Below are 18,814 nucleotides of genomic sequence, written 5' to 3' on the forward strand. Positions count from 1 at the left end.
AAGTTCAATTTTCCCTTAGTCGAAGAATAAAAAACAATATAATGTGCTAAATATGATACGCCTTACCTATACGGTTTCATATTTCATCTCTTTGATCTCTTTTTCAAGTATTGAAGTAGATGATGATTGAGATAGAGAATGACAATTACGTAAAGTTTTTCGCCTCAACATTCTTGAATTGTTTTATCTTTTAACCACATTTTTTATATGACTTTTAATTTCAAGGGCAGAAGCCTCCCTAACCAAAATTAGCTCATCCTAAGTCAAATTTATCCTAATCACGTGCTTTTGCACTGACATTTGCATTAAAAAAAAATATCCATATGAAGATATCACGAATTCATAATTTAAAAGAATATATCTGAAATAAAATTTAATCATTAGCTTACAAAAGCTCCAAAGTTTAAAATTACTTTACAATAAATAATAAAATCATGCAAATCGCGTGACCCTTACATTATGTTTCTTTCAATCGCAATTTGTCGCCCAATAAGAAAAGAAACGATAAGATATTTGGATATGCAAATCTCGAAGATTGGGCTTTGACCCATAAAATTACAATATTTGGCAGTAAGCTCTCACTTTGTCACGTGTACGAAAACGTAGGCCCATATTTATTTATTTATTTATTTTGTGTTGGTACATGTAGGCCCCATATTCTCTTTTTTTTATTCCTAGTATTCTTTTCCTTCTGTGTGAAACGGCTTTTTGCCAAAGCGATCAAAAATTTTGTAAGCCGGAAAAAGCATCAAAACTAATTATAGCAAAAGACGTTAAAGGATAAGAAAAATGTGTAACATGATATTCTTTCAAATATGAATTTTCAGTGTGCTGAATAAAAGAAGTTGAAAAAATTGTAGCTGTAAGAAATTTGGGAATATGGATGCAATCTTTTCTTGTTTTTAGCACGACTCTACGAGGGAAGATTTTATTAATTATCAATGGAAAAAAAGAGGAGACTTGGCGCCTTACCCCGATTACAAACATCAAAAATCAAAGTGTCGTATAACATAAAACAAAAGTTACTAAACCTATTGTGGTCTTTTACCAAGGTTTTTTTTATTTCTTTCATAATTAGTGATGCATTGCGTTGGGGAGGGGGGCACTTTTCTTGGGGATTCGAACGGGTGACCAAGGGGAGAATGGGGAGTGACCTCACCACTAAGGTAAAGGGAGCATTTTTGCTCACCACGTTAAAGAAATGGGCCAAGAAAGAAAGGAAGAAGAAAAGTCAATGAAGAGAAGAGGAAGGAAGAAAGAAACGGAGAAAAAAAACACAAAAAAGAGATAAGATAGTTTGAAGTGCGTGGTTCAATTATTTGTTTGACCAAAGATAAGATAATAAACCACCACATACTCACTTATTTGTTTTCTTTTTATTTATTTTTAGGTCAAAAAAGCCTTAATTAAAATTAAATATTAGAATTTTAATAATTTTTTATTAATTAAAATTAAATATTAAAATAATTATTTTTAGTTCGACACAATACCAAACATAGGTTTTCATTATTTTTACAATCCAGTTTCTTAGTCCGACGCAGCACCAAACGTAGGTCAGTACTTAATTCAGTTTAGTCCAATCCAAGCTAATCTAAGATAGTCCCAAAATTTAGTCCAGTCCATGACAGTCCGCCGTACTAAACGATCCCTTAAGATATAAAAACCCTCGGTGTCAATAGTACTGCCAATCTTTGAAAGATCATCACAAATAATATAAATAAGTCTTCAATTTTCACTTGGTTGTTTGGAAATTACAAGTATAGCAACAGAGTAGGCCACATGTTTTGAAACGACTTTAACAAAAGTTTGAAACTTATTAGACTGCATATGCTACCTAAAAAAGAAAAAGAATACTGAAAACGCAAGAAATGAAGAAGTAAACACGTTCGTGCAATTATTAAACTAATGGTACCATCCAAAAATAGAATTTTAAACGAAAAAAATGATATTAAATTGATAATAATACATGGTAGACTGGGCAAAAGCTATCTTTCCAGCAAAGACTGATAAAGAGTGATTAGACACTCTGAATCCTTCTGTTGGGTTGGCCTGCAATGAAATCATATATAAATGCAGCTAAGGCTTCAGTATGGCCATTCCAAAACCAGAGATGGAGAGGTTCAGCTTCTTGTCCCTGAAAGCTGCACTGATATTGGTTTTCTCAGTGCATTTCACAGTAGCTCATAATGTCAAGAGGCATGGAGGGGCAGGTGATGGGGTGCAGCCACTGTCCAAGATTCAAATCCACAAAACCATCGATGCGACTCACGAAAATGCGTCCGTCCGCGCATACCCTGTCCTCCTCGGCACCACGGTAAGATCAACTACTTCTTGAATATCGCTATTTGTACCACATTTATTGTTAATAATTTTGGCTCACTTCTGTGTGCAGGGGAAAGAATATGAGTGGGTAACTGTGAATGTTGTTAGTCCTGATCCTTCTTCAGATGATTGGTTGGGAGTCTTTTCTCCAGCAAAATTCAAGTAAAGTCCACTTTTGTAACTCTGATATGAAGTTCTTTTTTGAAAAATACTATTTTTGGTTAAATACTATGATATGAAGTTCATAGCTGCTTTCCCTTTTACGTATATACTATATACGGGCCGTGCTTGAAGCGGGCTTGGGCCAAGCCCCACTCATGTCGGGTCATGGGCCGGTCCAATCCATTGGACCTCATTTTTTGATCCCAACCCAGCTCAAGTTTTAGTGCCGTGCCGAGCACGGCCCAGTAATATTCATGCTCGTGTTGTGCCGGACTTCATTTAAACGGGCTGAACTCGTGTCGTGCTGAGCCGGCCTATCCCGTTTGACACCTCTAGTATATAGTGTGCTGAGTCAACTTACAAGGCTTAGTTTCAGCTGTTGGATACTTAGTTGAGATTAAATGTCATTTCAGTTCAATAGTCCAGTATTATGAACCGTTGGATGAAACATTACTCATTTCATATGATTGGGTTTGCTGTGTTTGTAGATCCGGGGCTCTGTTTGTGTGTTTCTACTTTTGTTTATGGTTTTGGGCCTCCCTGGCTATGTATCAAGGAAAGTTTCCGCTCTTGTTACACAAAAAGAAAAGATAAAAGCCACACCTCTCACCCTTTTTTTTTTTTTTTGGTCATTCGCTAGAGAGGAGATAGGGGAGTATTATTTTGGGGTTGGGAGGAGAAATTCAAGATTATCTCCTACATGAATTGAATTTGGGTGCACTTGAGGGGAAGGAGGAGAGTTTGTCCCACTGTGGTGCCACACCTCTCACCCTTTGACATAGAAAACAAATGTTGATGCTTTTCCACTTTCTATTCTTTTGGCCTTTTAATTCCATACTTTTTTTCTTTCTTTTGGTTTGTTTAATGTTTCGTTGGTCCATTTCGTAACAACAAGCATTTGGATCCAATATATGATTCTCTAATAGACTTTTCAAATCATCAAAGTTGCAGTCTTTTTTTTTTTGGTTTTGTTTCCTATCCATTTCAAAGAAAAGCTTATAGATTAATTAAAGAAGTGAATCTGTTGTGGCAGCGCATCGACCTGTCCATACACTGAAGACTATTATGAGCCATATCTATGCTCAGCTCCTATAAAGGTATTTGTATATGTTGTGTTATTTGGCTTGTTGCAATATATGCTCTAACCATTGTCCTGCTGAACTCAAATCTTGTTGTTCTCGTTACTTGCAGTACAAGTATGCCAATTATTCCAATGCTAATTATAACAAGACAGGCAAAACCACTTTGAAATTTCGATTGATCAACCAACGGGCAGATTTTGCATTTGCTTTGTTCTCCGGTGGCCTGTCAAGCGTGAGTCTCCATGTCCATGTCTCCTCTGTTTCAGATAATCTGCTGCTTCAAACAGTATTTTATATCACCTGTGTTTCAAATCTTCATATACTGATAAATGTTCGTGTAATGCAGCCAAAATTGGTGGCAATTTCTAATGCTATAGTTTTCGCAAATCCGAAGGCACCACTTTACCCTCGTCTTGCTCTGTCCAAGAACTGGGATGAAGTAAGTTTTTGTGTTAATTATGATTTATAAGTACTTTTCTTTCGTGCCTTAAAAGTTTCTTGTATGAAATGTTATCCCAAATAAGTAAACCAAGTTTCTAAAAAGTGTTGTTTTACTCTTTTGCAGATGACAGTAACATGGACAAGCGGCTATGACATTAGCGAAGCTGTACCTTTTGTTGAGTGGGGTCTCAAGGGAGAAGCTCAAGTTCGATCTCCAGCAGGAACATTGACATTTCCTCGAGGAAGCATGTGTGGTATGGATCGTATGATCAAAATCTAATTTGAACAGAAATGCCAATTGAGTCTATTTGTAATGAACTTCTTCTTGTGATTTGCAGCTGAACCAGCACGAACAGTTGGTTGGCGCGATCCTGGTTTCTTCCACACAAGTTTTTTAAAGAATTTGTGGCCTAACTCAAAGTATGCAGCTTGAAAATTATTACATTGCATTCTTGTCTTACAAGGAACTATGATGATCAGGAAAGAAGAAACAGCTGTACTGTCCTTAAGGCTTTAGCACTGATTGATTGTTTAAGATTGTTTATGTAGGTACACTTACAAGCTTGGTCATAGGTTATACAATGGTTCCTATATCTGGAGCAAATCCTATGCTTTTACAGCACCACCATATCCAGGGCAGAACTCGTTACAGCGCATTATTGTGTTTGGTGACATGGGAAAGGTAACATAAAATAAAATGAAAACTATCAAAGCTTGGTGCAGAATGTTGAAGAACCAAGAAAATTATGCCTTATGTGACATTTAAATTCTGAAGATTTAGTTGCCTAGATGCATACAACAGAGAATTTACTTTTCCTCAACAAAAATTTCAGGCTGAACGTGATGGTTCAAATGAATACGCTGATTATCAGCCAGGCTCACTCAACACCACAGATTCACTGATCAAGGACCTAGACAACTTTGACATAGTTTTCCACATAGGAGATATGCCCTATGCCAATGGATACTTGTCACAGTGGGATCAGTTCACATCGCAGGTGGAGCCTATTGCATCAGCTGTGCCGTATATGGTTGCAAGGTTTGCATGCTTCTTTTTTTATCCTTAGTGCTCTGCATATATACTTGTGCTCAATGTATAAGCTGTTCACATTTTCCTCTGAAACTTATATGATTTGCTCCAACAGTGGCAACCACGAACGAGATACACCAAACACCGGCGGTTTCTATGACACTAATGATTCGGGTGGTGAATGTGGAGTGCCAGCTGAGACTATGTTTTTTGTTCCTGCTGACAACAGGGCTAAGTTCTGGTAAATAACATGAATGATTATGTGACTTATTATGACTGGTTAGAGAAAAGAAAAATCTTAGAGAAAGTTAAATTGGTTAACCAAATATTTTGCAAACAGGAAAAATTTACAAACCAAATGTGTCTGTCTAAGCTTATTTGAGTATATTAATAATATTCTGAATCAACACACCAAATTACATATACCAATCATCCAACAAGTTGGCTAGTTAGCTAATGTAACACTGTAATTTTTTTTCTTTTCAGGTATCAAGCAGATTATGGCATGTTCCACTTCTGTATCGCTGACACTGAGCATGACTGGAGGGAAGGTTCTGAGCAGTACAAATTTATTGAGAAATGCCTAGCAGCAGCTGACAGGAACAAACAGCCTTGGCTGATATTCGCCGGTCATCGTGTTCTTGGCTATTCCTCTAACTCTTGGTATGGCCAGGAGGGTTCATTTGAAGAGCCTATGGGAAGAGATGATATGCAAAAGCTTTGGCAAAGGTACAAGGTGGACATTGCATTTTATGGGCATGTCCATAACTATGAAAGAATATGCCCCATTTATCAGGTATGCAAAAACATAATAGCATTTGAAGAGCTCTTAGACTTGCCTGTTTAAATCGTCTGCCGTTTACTAATCTGATCCTTCATCATTGATTTCTATGTGTTGCAGAACCAATGTGTAAATTCAGAACTATCCCATTATTCAGGAACTGTGAATGGAACAATTCATGTTGTTGTTGGTGGAGGAGGCAGCCACTTATCAAAGTTTAGTACACTCAAGACAGTTTGGAGCGTTTACCAGGATCTTGACTTTGGCTATACAAAACTCACAGCATTTAACCACTCTTATCTTCTCTTTGAGTACATGAAGAGCAGTGATGGGAAGGTCTACGATTCCTTCACTATCTCAAGGGACTACAGGGATGTGTTGGCCTGTGTTCATGATGGCTGTGAACCGACCACTTTGGCTACATGATTTAAGTGTCATCTCACTTTCTTTTTCTTTTCTGATCAAGCATTGTATGCATTTTGACGAGAAAATTGGCATTTAATTATTTAAGCTGTTCAGTTGTAGACAGAACAAGCCATGACCGGTGAGCTTTCTGGTATTCTCTATCAATGAATAAACTCCTAATTTCCTGATATTTCCTTTGCTTTTAGTTCTTTCATTATTTTATTTTATTTATTTATATGTAAGCGATATTGGGGAGAGGAATTTCTCACATGCACTATCAAGGTGCCATAAGGGTTTGAACATAAGACCACTAGTCTTTGATTCGTAGGCGTTGTTTAAAGGGAGAGTTCTAGTACAAGTATAATTGACCAATTGTTGGGTTTAATTAAATTTGGTGGAAGCTAAGCTAGAGATAAGAGTACATGCTTATGATTGGTCCAAGCACTTCAAATTCCAGTAGAATAGTCCTTTAAATTGGATTAATTCTTAGCTTGAATTCCATTTTCTTCTACGAATTTTGATTAAACCCATCCACTTTTAGCCAACTGCATTATTGACACTTCCATACCACCAATAACTCTTAATAATGTTAGGATGAGTAAAAGGCTAAAAGGGTCACTACAATGTATAAATGGTACAAGTTCAAGGTATGGACTAGCAAGCAAGCACATATCATAAGATGGTTTGATATAAAAATTTACCGTGGATTCTAAGACACTGGTTATATACCATGGTAGACTGGGAAAGATGGAAATTACTGTAGCAATCGCGAGCACTATAGCTCTCGGGTTACTGTGGCACTCAAATTAAGAGAAGAGAGAAAATAACGTGGAAGAATCTAATCTGGTATTTAAATTGGGACTTCGCAAAAATTACGATTGTGCCACTGCACTTTCGTAGTTCATAATTTCTTCATTTTAAATCAGAATTGAGCTTGCCGCTGTTTACGAACTTGTATAAACTACGCAATTGTGCCACTTAATTCCCCAAAATCATTTCCGAACAAAAAATGACTAAAGTGCCCCTATTCCCAAAGGCAAGAATGTAATTTCACAATTAAATCATTAAATAAATTACTTATTTGGATCGAGGTGTTACATGAGGGGTCAGGCGGCGTTGTTAGAATATCCTTGATTAAGGAGGGTTGAAGGGTTATTGCTGAGATTTTGGCAGGGAAAGTCTGCATTCTAGTTAGGGCAGGGTTTGAATGTGATGAATGAGAGTTGGCTTAACAAAGGGGTTGGAGTATGGCAGGTACATTAGTTGCGCGCCTCTTTCAATAGAAAAGGCATAAATTCATTTGTGAGAGATGATGTCTGATTGTGGTACAGTCTTCCTTGCATTTGAATTATGATCTTCTGTAAGTGGCAGTGTTGATGCAGATCTCAACTATCCATTAGAATGATTTAAAATTAAACAATATGGAATGTTAAGGTGATTTCCATATGATGATGATGTAGAGCTATAGCTTTCACTAGTTGTCTCTAGTTGCTCAACAATTTCCAGGTTTTATAGGGCAAGGCCAAGAAAATTGGCCTACAATGCTGTTGTGCATTGTATGCATGCTTGACAAGAAAATTGGCATTTAATTATTGACACTTCCGTTCCGTACCGCCAATAAGTCTCAATAATGCCTTTTTTTTTGTCAACAATAACTCTCAATACCGTTAGGTGGAGGAAAAGGTTAAAAGGTTCACTACAATGTATAAACGCTACATGTTCAAGGTATGGACTAGCAAGCAAGCACCAATCAAAAGATGGTTTGATATAAAAATTTAGTTGCAACGTGGGGTTTTTTATTGACACATATTTTGGAAAACCGCTTAGATTTTTGTTTTCTTGTTTTGGTCAATGAAAGCAGTTACTTGAATCTGATTTTATGTTCAAATGTGTTGGTAGGAAATTTAAGGAATTGGTCCATATTATGAACCCAAAATTACCAACATCCAAAATGGTCATCTAAAAACATGGTAAATTTTGTGCACACATGCAACGAAAGAATCCATTAAAGCTTAAACAGTTGGAGACACATGCAGTAATACGAAGACCAACTGATAGGCTCTTCCCCTTCCCTTTCTCTGCTCATTTTGGGAGAGAGAGACTGAGAGTGTCACTTGTGGTTTCTTATTAAAATCCACGCTGATTTCTCTCTCTGTTTCTCTCCCTCTCCAATCCTTCTCGCATTCAACCTCCAATTTTATCTCCCAATTGATAAAGGATAATACCGGGAATTAGAGGAAAAGATAAAGAGTGAAACTTGGATATTCTGGGACTGTAATTGGTACCAAAGTTGGTTCGTTATCCGATCTTCTGATACTTATAAGGGTTTCTTGAATTTTACGCATTGCGTTCAAAACCCACCTCAGAAAATGGAACGAAGCTTTCGACTTTTCACGATTTTTCTGATTTTGGGCTCAGCTTGTGCTCATATCGGTGGTTTTGGGGAACAGCCACTCTCCAAGATTGCCATTGAGAAAGCCACTCTCGACCTCCATGACTCGGCCTCCGTTAAAGCCTTTCCTCCTGTTATCGGCTTACAGGTAACAACTTCTGTTTACTATTTTGATTCAATGGCGCCAACAAGCATCTATTAGTTATACACTGTTAAGTTTATATGCTATTTTATAACATAATGAATGGGGCTTTTGTGTGTGGTTAAAGTTCATCGATTTGTTTACACAAAAGATTGAGACATGTCGCCAGAGGGGTATAGCTTAGTTGGTTGAGCTCTTCCACCTCCACCCAATGAATGTTTGTGTAACCCCCCTCCCCCAATCGCTTGTACTTAAAAAAAAGAATGAGACATGTCAAAAATATTAAGTAAAGTGGATAGCTCAATCTGCAGAACAAGGCATGGCTACTAGATTATGCAGTAAAGTGGATAGTTGATCTTACTTTTATTATCATTTAATTTTATATTTGATTAATTTGTCATTGATAGACATTAAGACCAACACTTATGGTGTCCAATTTCTTACCCCCAAAATTTATACTGATAGTTGGTCGCTACTGTAGTATTTTGATTGAATAATAAGTCTTTAACTTTGTGGATGTAATGTGTTGGTAACTGTTGGCTGAGTGGGTGCTGACTTTTTAAAGTACATGAATTTCTGCACTGAGTTCAAGTTTTGACTTCATATAATCTCTGTGTGTTATTTTATTCATGGAGTTGAAGTGTTGATGAGTTGTTTTAATTCGTATGATTACAGGGTGAGGATACCCAATGGGTAACTGTGGCTCTTGAGTACCCTAATCCTGCTGCAGATGATTGGGTTGGAGTTTTTTCTCCTGCAAAATTCAAGTAATGTACATGACCAAATGATCATATAACCTGTTTTACCACAACTGTCTAGCTATTGATTCAACGTAGTACACATTAGTCGGAGGTGCTAGAGGGACTGAATCTTCTGTGCAAAAATGTCATAATCAACCATTAGTTTACCAAAACCATGTCCACTCATAACTGCAGACTGTAGAAAATCTTTGTTTCTTTATTTGAAATTCAAGTAATAATGTTTTGCTATGACAGCTCATCAACGTGCCCACCAGTAGATGATCCCGAAGAACAAAAACCCTATATATGCTCTGCCCCTATAAAGGTTTGTGGTTGTAGTTCCTAACTTTGTAAAAACGAAATTAAAGTAACATATGAAACGATTTCATTTGGACTTGTCTAACCTTCGTGATATATTACCTGTGTTTCAGTACAAGTATGCAAAAGACTCCAATCCAGATTATACAAAGACTGGCAAAGCTTCTTTGAAGTTTCTGCTTATAAATCAGCGTGCAGATTTCTCATTCGCATTATTTTCAGGGGGGTTGTCAAATGTACGAGCATGATTCTTTCTTCCGCTCCTATGCTTCCTCATATTCTATCTCTTAGTTAAAGAATTAATGTATATTTTTTCTTATTGCATTCATTCTTTGTCACCTTGGACCTTCGTACATATGACCTCTCATTATTTTTCCTAATTAATCAACCTTTATGATTTAATGATTTTAAATGTGATTGACCCAATACTTGAATTTTGCAGCCAAAGCTGGTGGCAGTTTCAAACTTCATATCATTTGCCAATCCTAAAGCACCTGTATATCCACGTCTTGCTCAAGGGAAGTCTTGGAATGAAGTAAGTTTATCTTAATTGTTGATTCGCTTTGTGCTATTTTGATGGACATTGGATTATTGAGTTCTTGAACATGTGGAATCCACATTTTCACCAATTATGTTAAACTTCTTTCAAAGTCTTGACCTTGGGTTATCTGATGCTAATTTGTTTTAATAAACATCCTAGAGTTTGAAAGGTTATGTTATGGTCCATGCATCTTTTGGCTTGCTATAAACTCATATTAAGGTTTTTCTATTTTTCTTTTCTTTTAAATATTTTGCAGATGACGGTAACTTGGACAAGTGGCTACGACATAAATGAAGCTATTCCATTTGTTGAGTGGGGTATAATGGGGGAACTTCGAACGCGAGCCCCAGCTGGAACATTGACATTTGATCGTAGCAGCATGTGTGGTATGATTCATTTTTTCTATTTGTGATACCACCACGTTGCATGATCTACTGAGACTTTCTATTTTGATAATGAAATGATTTCACAGTGATGGGATATTGAGGGCTATTTAGGCCATGTTGCATACTGAGGTTGTTCTCTTCTTTACCTTTAGGTTCACCTGCTAGGACTGTTGGGTGGCGCGATCCTGGTTTCATACATACAAGTTTCCTGAAGAATATGTGGCCAAACGTTGTGTATGCATATAAGGATTTATATCCCTTTTTGTTTTTGTGTTTTTGTTCATGAGTTTTGTTAAGTATTGATGATATCTTCTTACTGTTATGATGGTTTTTCAGGTACATCTACAGGATGGGCCATCGTTTAGTTGATGGTTCGTTTATTTGGAGCAAGTTCTACTCATTCAGATCATCTCCATATCCTGGACAGGACTCCTTACAGCGTGTCATAATATTCGGTGACATGGGGAAGGTACTTTTAATTGTAGTTTTTATTTGCAGATGTCTTTTACTGTTTACATGAGTGGAAGATCCGAGCAGAAAAAGATTTTGAACAATGCCATTTACCAGTTACATAGAACTTCCATTTGTGAGGTTGCTTGACAACCATTGCCAGGGGTTTTAGGCATAAGTTCCAGCCTTTCTCTACAATGTCATGTGTTTAAATGTTATAAAAGTAGTTAGATTACGTTGAGGTTTTGGTATGTGATACATGTTTGCACCTGCATCTTTCAGGGTGAGCGTGATGGTTCAAATGAGTACAGTAATTACCAGCCTGGTGCACTGAACACTACCGATCAAATCATCAGGGATTTGAACAACATTGACATTGTTTTTCATATTGGAGATCTGTCATATGCAAATGGGTACATCTCACAGTGGGACCAATTCACATCACAGGTGGAACCCATTGCATCAACTGTGCCATATATGGTTGGCAGGTTTGTGGAATGGTCCTTACATATTTCTGTCAGTTATATAATTATAAATTAGATTTCAGAAATTCCTTTATGATCTCAGTTGAATGAATATTTTTCTTTGATTCCTGCAGTGGTAATCATGAACGTGATTGGCCTGATTCAGGGTCCTTTTATGACCAAAACGATTCAGGTGGAGAATGCGGTGTGCTGGCTGAGACCATGTTCTATGTTCCAGCTGAGAACCGAGCAAAGTTTTGGTAAATTGCATGACTGCATTTCTAGTAATTTAAAGTATTTATACTGACTTTGAAGGATGTGAGACCTGATACACCACATCATTTCAATCCGTTTTTATCAACTGCTTTCTTTGCTTTTCTCTGCAGAGCAGTGTCTTTGTTCTTAAGCTTGTGTGCCGCATATTCTAATGAAAATTCTATGAATGTACATACAGGTATTCAACTGATTTTGGGATGTTCCGCTTCTGTGTAGCTGACACTGAACATGACTGGAGGGAGGGATCTGAGCAGTACAAGTTCATCGAGAATTGCCTTGCATCTGTGGATAGACAAAAGCAACCTTGGTTGATCTTTTTAGCTCATCGGGTGCTGGGCTATTCCTCTAACTGGTGGTATGGGCAGGAGGGCTCATTCGAAGAGCCAATGGGAAGGGAAAGCTTGCAGAAACTTTGGCAGAAGTACAAGGTAGACATTGCATTTTATGGCCACGTCCACAACTATGAAAGGTCGTGCCCCATCTACCAGGTATCAAATTGTTTAGCCACTTCTAAGTTTAGCTTGAAAATCTTCAGTTCCAGTCTCAATACAAAGTTTTCCGATGACTTCGATTTCATTTCTTTAATCTTTTCGTTGTAGAACCAATGCGTAACGTCAGAAAAATCGCACTTTTCCGGCACATTCAAAGGAACAATCCATGTTGTTGTTGGAGGGGCAGGGAGCCATTTATCTGACTTCAGCCAAGTGAAGCCTAATTGGAGTATTTACAGAGATTATGACTACGGATTTGTGAAATTGACCGCATTCAATCACACATCTCTCCTCTTTGAGTACAAGAAAAGCAGCGACAGTAGTGTCCATGATTCCTTCACCGTATCAAGGGACTACACCGATGTATTGGCTTGTGTACATGACAGTTGCGAACCAACCACCGCTGCGTCCTAGAATTATAACACTGTCTTCAAATTCTTTTCTATTTCATTTGGCTGCTATATATCATGTAACATATGATGCTTGCTTGCTTATTAGTTCAACTTTGTTGACTATTAGATGTGTTACAAGAGGAATGCAATTATCAATTGGGGTATATTATCAAGCCATCAAATCTAAAATAATAAATTTGACCTCGTGTTTCATTCCAACTTTCATTCATGGCATTTTTGTTATACAAGCGATAGTCTAAGTAAGTTACTCTAAAATTCATCTAATCTAGGGGTTCAAACCTCAATATAAGGAGATAGGCTCACTGTCCTAGCCAATTGGTCTAACACACATACTCATTTATGGGTATAAGGAAAAAAATGAATTATTTCAATTCTTAACTTCCCCACATTTACTGAACAAATAAGGAATCGGAAATACACGTCTCACCGTAAAATCAATAATCACTTCCCAATTCCTTATTCCCCAGTCCTAAGTTCCCATAACATGTCTTGAGAACTTCTATACATTGATGATCATCCCACATCATTACGTAGCTCGCATACAGATATTCTTGTTCTCCCATATTAACGGCCTAATTTAAGAGTACAAATAAATTAGAGTAGGCATAAATCAAACCCTACACTCAAGCCATGCAGCTTGCCAATGCAAGTTTTAAGAGCCTTTTGGAGCATATAAACATCACCACGGTGATCACAGTGAGGGCAATGCGTCTGCGGTGTGCTCTGCCTACCATTACTATCAGAATTATCAACTTATCATCAACCAACCATATCAACGTCAGGTCTGTTTCCTTCATCATCTGGTGTGTTGATTGATGCTACCAAATCATCAATTTTCAGGGGGGACCCCCGAACCATATTCTGAAACATGACCTGCAAGGTTATATTCCAAAGAGATTATCAGTATCAGAAAAGATTTTAATAAAATTTTACTGGGCTAATCTTAACATCAAGAAAGAGTGAATTCCACCAGACATTTTTCTACAAACCTTGGAGTAACTATCTGCAAAAGCACGTGCTCGGTTGGACTTTCCAAGGTAATGTAAATCAGCCTTCTCAAGCTTCCCATCCACAACACTCAATCCTCCATCGCCAATAGCAAAACGAAGAAGATTTCCAGAATGCAACCCTGACTGAAAATAAAATGAAAAGTTAAAATACAAAGGCAAATAACATACATCGAATGAAGACAAATAGGAAAAATGCTAAATGTCCCGGCTACCTCTTCACAGAGTTGCAAAGAACCCAGAGGTACCAGCCAGTCAGTTTGTCTGGTCAATCCCCAAAATGGTTTTACTAGTGGCCTGACATAGAGCCACACTTTCATCGGAAAACCAAGGGCTAGGGCCAATATGCCATGGTTGTGGCTTTTGAGCATGGGGTTGGTTGGGGAGAGAAAAGAAGAGGGAAAAAAAAGCTACCATGCAAAAGCTAAGCGAAAATTTTGTTTTCAGTGACAGAACACTGAAATTTGTAATGACTGCAATAGCAGCACCACTCCCTTAAAAAGCCGTACCACACTTTTACGCACTACTTGTACTTACTGGGTGCAGATATCCATGCCAATTAGTTGATGTAAAAAATTTCTAGTTTGAAAATTAACTATAAAGCAAACCTTTTGTATGAAGTCCAAATCTAAGCAACTAAATACAACTGGGGGGTCATCTGAGGTAGTCACTTTTCCATCATCTTGCAGCTCCAAAACTACCTGATCATATGGAATGAGAGGGAGAGAAAGGGAGTGTGTGTGTGTGTCAGCCAATCACAATATATATCTAAGTTGTAATGGAAAATACGTAAGATATGTAATGAACATACCTGTTGATGGCTTGGAACCTGTCCTTTATTATCTGTGTCAATAACATACTGACTACAATTCTCATCCTTCCAAACTAACGCCAGTGGTGTATTTCCTGGTTGATAATGGGCATGCCTAGCAAAAACAACAATTTTACATAAATCATATGCTAAAGAAGGTTCCAAATTCCAATAGTATAAATCCGAGAACAATGACAGTGAGTCCTCAAGCTGTCATCTGACCCGACAAGCACAGATGTAGTGATTCACAGTGACAACATAGGGCATATTTCACAGCTCCAAACAACAGATAACCACGAATCATATATCACCGCTATCAACACTCTCATATCAACAAATTTCAAGTAGTATCAGGAAATGGGCTTACTTGTTATAAAATAAAAGACCATCTTTTACATAAGGTACCCCTCCAGCATATGCAGCATGTAGACCAGACTGATCGCAAGTATGTACAGGAACCAAGCTGAACCTATACTTATGATAATGGGAGGGAGGCTCACAAGCCCCCGTCTCAGCCAGCTTAGAATTCAACCAAAAGAACCTAAACTCAGCCGTACAATCATACAAAGAGTAGCCTCTCCAGCACACCATGTCGATTACATAGTAAGTCTGGTCCATCTGCATTCATTTCACAACCAGCTTGACAAATTAACAAACACTTAGAGCGCAATGCAAACAAGTAAACAATCAAGCTTAAATGATAATTGAATTACTTACCTCGTGAAATATACAGTCTAGAATTGAATATGATTGAGCAGAACCCGACCCGTCTCTGGTCCTGGCACCATTGGGTAGAGCAGACGGGAAACGGTGGAGGACCGTGCCGTTTCGTTGCCTACTGATTGTCGTTCCGTCCGATGAAACGACGAAGCATCTCTTCCCAGATGGTCTCGCAAACACATACCTACACTTACCCAAACCCAAAATTACTTATTTAAAAAAAAGCAAAATTAGTAGAAAATAAAAACAAATTTTGACTGTGAAAAGTAAACCAGTCGTGGGGCAAGCGATGAGGGACGTCGATCATCCACTCCGGGAGCATGAGCTGTCTGGCGAACCACTTCCGCGCCTCTGTGCCTCTGAGCTTCGAAGCGTTGCGAAGATCGAATTCTAAGTCGGAGTCGGATTCTTTGGACGATGATCCGAGTTCGGGTTCGGGTTCGGGCGGGAGGGAGAGTAGGGTGGAGGCTAGGCGGCGGGCCTGGAGCTGAGCGTCGCGCCGGCCTTGCTCTTGGCGCTTCAGCGAGAGCTCTCGGCGCCTCTGCTGGTCTGAGATCGCCGGCCTCTTGTACGCGCGGCGGAGATCGTGCGGCGCCATTTTTGTTGTCGTCTGAAAATTGAATTTCAAGGAGTTGGCGTCCTTTTAACTTTTGAAAAAACGGTAACGGTGCCTTCAAGCGAATAATAGAAGTACAGGGGCTCAAATGCAAAATTAGTATAAGCTCTTAACTCAAAACGGCACAGGTCACGTCGTTTGGTGCTCGTCTTCTCTTCAGTCAGAAAGAAGCGGAAGCAAATCCCTGCACAGAGTCACTGGACCTTTTGCTAGGGCGCGAAAGCCCGCCATTTTCTGAAGTTGAGAAGCTAGGGCATCGATTTCTGAGCTTGACAAGCCATGGAGCAGACGCTGTGGAGCCATTTACCGCTATTGGTTAGGTCCAATTCGAAAGATTCGGTTGAGTACATTCTTCAGGCTCTTTGGAGGACCCGGAAAACCGGTCTGGACCCGGCCGACCGAGACATTATCCGAGATATGCTCCAGCTCCAGAACGAATCGGACCTCGACCCGGTACACTTCTCTCACTCTCACTCTGACTCTCACTCTCAATCTCTTGTGTTTTGAATTTCGAATTTCTATGAATTTAGCGCTTTTTATTGGGAATTTGTTGCTGAATTTCATTTGAAAGAATTTGTAAATGTCTGGTTTTTTTTTTTGGGGGCAGCTTTTTGTATGCCTTCGCATGTTGATTCGCAGATGCGTTTACGATAACATCGGGAGAGATGAGATTCAGAAGCTGTTTCCCAGTGAGGTCTTACCTGAGTTACAGAGACTGTTGACGCTTTTGTTGCAGAAGTTTCAACGAGAATGGCGGCAAGATGTACTCAAGGACCAGGTTAGAGATATGAACTTTCAGATTTTCCTGCGTTTGTACGTAAACTCATTGATTTACTGGGGGTTAGGAAATTAGGCTAATGACATGCTGTATATGTAAACTCAATGATGTAAATAGGGTGCTTTGCCACGGTTAAAGACAATGACATGGGACATGGCGAATCCGGATGCAGAATTCGCAGACCCCGTGGCTGTTATCAACTTGAAGGTACTGGAAAACCAACATAACTTCTTGTGAATGTGGTGTTATTAGTATATGTGGTGAAAAGATGTCATTTTTATTTGCTTATTGGTTATAACTTATAACTGCTCTTTCTGCAGCTCCTAAATGATTCACAGTCTCGCTCAAAAGAATCGGAAGTGAAGTTTGAATTAGCTAATGATACACTAGAAACAATGCTGAATTCCATGTATAGCATAAGAGACCAGTTGTCAAACATGGTAAGCATTATGTTTGCAGTTTTCCTTCTTCATTCGGTTTCATGTAGTACAGAAAGCAAATATTTTTCTCTTAGCTTTTTGGGGAATCTTATTGTGCCTTCTCATCTCCTTCTCAGGGTGAGGCATCAAATGACTATTTATCTCAAGATGCAAATATGTTGTAGATAACCCATATCCCCTGGATACAATGGTATGGTTTGGCTCAAATATTTCTTGTGATACCATTTTCGTGACTAAACCTTGCCAGATTAATTGAAAGATGTAAAACTTTTTCTATTTTTGTGTTGTTTCTGTTGGGGGGTCCAATCGAATCTAGCAGTAGAATCTGTGACTCGAGGTTTTTACTTCACCGTGCCCCAAACTTCAGAGAGGGATTGGTGTTTAGTCAGGATTTTAAAAGCATTTAAAACTCAAGAGTTTCTCTCCCAGATGAAGCTTTCTTCCTTCCGTTTGTTATATTTCAAGAAAAATGCTGTCAAAAGGCATATATATCATGGTTTATATAATGCTGGTAGTGAACCACAAAAGCATGTCAGATTTGGCTTATGGAGTTACTCCTGCCATTTTTGTTGTCTTAAAAACCTTAATAACTGAATATTTTTTGGAAAACCAATACCTTGGACAGTAGAGCTGTGCTTTGTAGATTTCTAGTTTAGCTTCTCACCGTTGTTATTGTTGTGATGCAGATTGAGATAAATGGAACTTGTAAGGAGCTTATTTTTTTCCTTGCTTTATGTCGGTGCAGTTCGTAAAAATGATATCTTTATTTGCTATATTTTTTACACTAAAGATGTTGAAATGACCCATAGATAAGTGTCCCTTTTTCATTTCCTAGATGTTTCCCAGTGTTTGATACAACTTTCAAGTGACGAGAAGTTCTTCGAAGAATCCTTTTGTGGTTGGCTAAAGTTCGATGTCATCCTAGTTGTGCCTACCGTGTAAAAAGTTGTCAAAATTGACTTGCTTGAACTTTCCATGGCATGCCTTTTGGATGAGAAAATTTTATGTTAGGCTTTGTCTGATGCAATTCGCTTTTGTTTGGAGCTTACTGATTTCCAGGAAAACCTCCCTGATTGATTCTTTGTTACCTTTACGGCAGGTTCTAAATGATGTAGCTGAAAGAAACATCATTTTATTATCCGAAAATGACAATAAACAAAAAGAATAAATCATTGTTAATTTCTTTCTCTAATGTCATTTACTTTAATTAGTAAAGTTAATTTCTCAATCAAGCCTCTAATTTGTCACGTCTCAAACTTGAGGTTGATGGTTTTAGACTTTTTAGTCAGGACCCGTGGAGTCTTGGACCAAAGCTTCTGTTTTCCAAGTTTGGCGCTGGTTCCGTGTGAAACTGGAACCATGGCTGCACCTGCACCAATCAAACCCCATCCCTAAGAAAGAAAAATGTGAGAGAGACAAGAGAGACAACCACATCAACATTTCGTTATATAATTAAATAGTGGAATTATAAAAATATCTCATAATTGAGGGGTAGATTAGGAAATTAAGCTACAAAATCCTACATCCATAGTTAGAGAAACACTTACATGAAACGGGGATGACACTATTTTGCTATCCCTGATTAATCATGATACACATGGATTAT

At 38.3% G+C, this 18,814-nt stretch overlaps 4 protein-coding genes across 6 annotated transcripts; 3 read left to right on the forward strand and 1 right to left on the reverse strand.

The window, feature by feature from the left end:
- Nucleotides 1-2,052: 2,052 nt before the first annotated feature.
- LOC110762955 (nucleotide pyrophosphatase/phosphodiesterase-like) lies at nucleotides 2,053-6,413 on the forward strand. Its single transcript, XM_088253880.1, has 12 exons — nucleotides 2,053-2,314; nucleotides 2,393-2,484; nucleotides 3,518-3,581; nucleotides 3,676-3,798; nucleotides 3,913-4,005; nucleotides 4,132-4,261; nucleotides 4,346-4,427; nucleotides 4,557-4,689; nucleotides 4,841-5,046; nucleotides 5,153-5,278; nucleotides 5,524-5,833; nucleotides 5,939-6,413. The coding sequence occupies exons 1-12, from the start codon at nucleotides 2,090-2,092 to the stop codon at nucleotides 6,242-6,244; spliced, it is 1,890 nt and encodes a 629-aa protein (XP_088110006.1). The 5' UTR covers nucleotides 2,053-2,089; the 3' UTR covers nucleotides 6,245-6,413.
- A 1,781-nt stretch (nucleotides 6,414-8,194) lies between these two features.
- LOC110763003 (putative inactive purple acid phosphatase 27) lies at nucleotides 8,195-12,979 on the forward strand. Its single transcript, XM_021965741.2, has 12 exons — nucleotides 8,195-8,763; nucleotides 9,433-9,524; nucleotides 9,753-9,822; nucleotides 9,929-10,051; nucleotides 10,258-10,350; nucleotides 10,613-10,742; nucleotides 10,895-10,976; nucleotides 11,079-11,211; nucleotides 11,475-11,680; nucleotides 11,791-11,916; nucleotides 12,111-12,420; nucleotides 12,532-12,979. Exons 1-12 carry the CDS (start codon nucleotides 8,593-8,595, stop codon nucleotides 12,835-12,837), a joined length of 1,842 nt encoding a protein of 613 aa, XP_021821433.1. The 5' UTR covers nucleotides 8,195-8,592; the 3' UTR covers nucleotides 12,838-12,979.
- Nucleotides 12,980-13,172: 193 nt separating this feature from the next.
- LOC110763014 (snurportin-1 protein) lies at nucleotides 13,173-16,005 on the reverse strand. The gene is made up of 7 exons (XM_021965750.2): nucleotides 15,647-16,005; nucleotides 15,372-15,558; nucleotides 15,022-15,272; nucleotides 14,655-14,769; nucleotides 14,452-14,544; nucleotides 13,826-13,969; nucleotides 13,173-13,709 (listed from the first exon to the last, which is right to left on the reverse strand). Exons 1-7 carry the CDS (start codon nucleotides 15,970-15,972, stop codon nucleotides 13,596-13,598), a joined length of 1,230 nt encoding a protein of 409 aa, XP_021821442.2. The 5' UTR covers nucleotides 15,973-16,005; the 3' UTR covers nucleotides 13,173-13,595.
- Nucleotides 16,006-16,137: 132 nt separating this feature from the next.
- LOC110763123 (uncharacterized) lies at nucleotides 16,138-18,387 on the forward strand. 3 transcript variants are annotated; one of them, XM_088253363.1, is made up of 6 exons: nucleotides 16,138-16,443; nucleotides 16,598-16,768; nucleotides 16,886-16,975; nucleotides 17,089-17,208; nucleotides 17,325-17,398; nucleotides 17,895-18,387. In XM_088253363.1, the coding sequence occupies exons 1-5, from the start codon at nucleotides 16,270-16,272 to the stop codon at nucleotides 17,370-17,372; spliced, it is 603 nt and encodes a 200-aa protein (XP_088109489.1). In that variant the 5' UTR covers nucleotides 16,138-16,269; the 3' UTR covers nucleotides 17,373-17,398; nucleotides 17,895-18,387. The 3 variants fall into 3 exon arrangements, with proteins under 3 accessions (XP_088109489.1, XP_088109490.1, XP_088109488.1); XM_088253364.1 differs by having other exon boundaries at nucleotides 18,044-18,387; XM_088253362.1 differs by having other exon boundaries at nucleotides 17,325-18,387.
- The last annotated feature ends 427 nt before the right edge of the window (nucleotides 18,388-18,814 follow it).

This window comes from Prunus avium, chromosome 5 (genome assembly GCF_965620075.1).
Source record: "Prunus avium chromosome 5, drPruAviu1.hap1.1, whole genome shotgun sequence".
NCBI lineage: Eukaryota > Viridiplantae > Streptophyta > Magnoliopsida > Rosales > Rosaceae > Prunus > Prunus avium.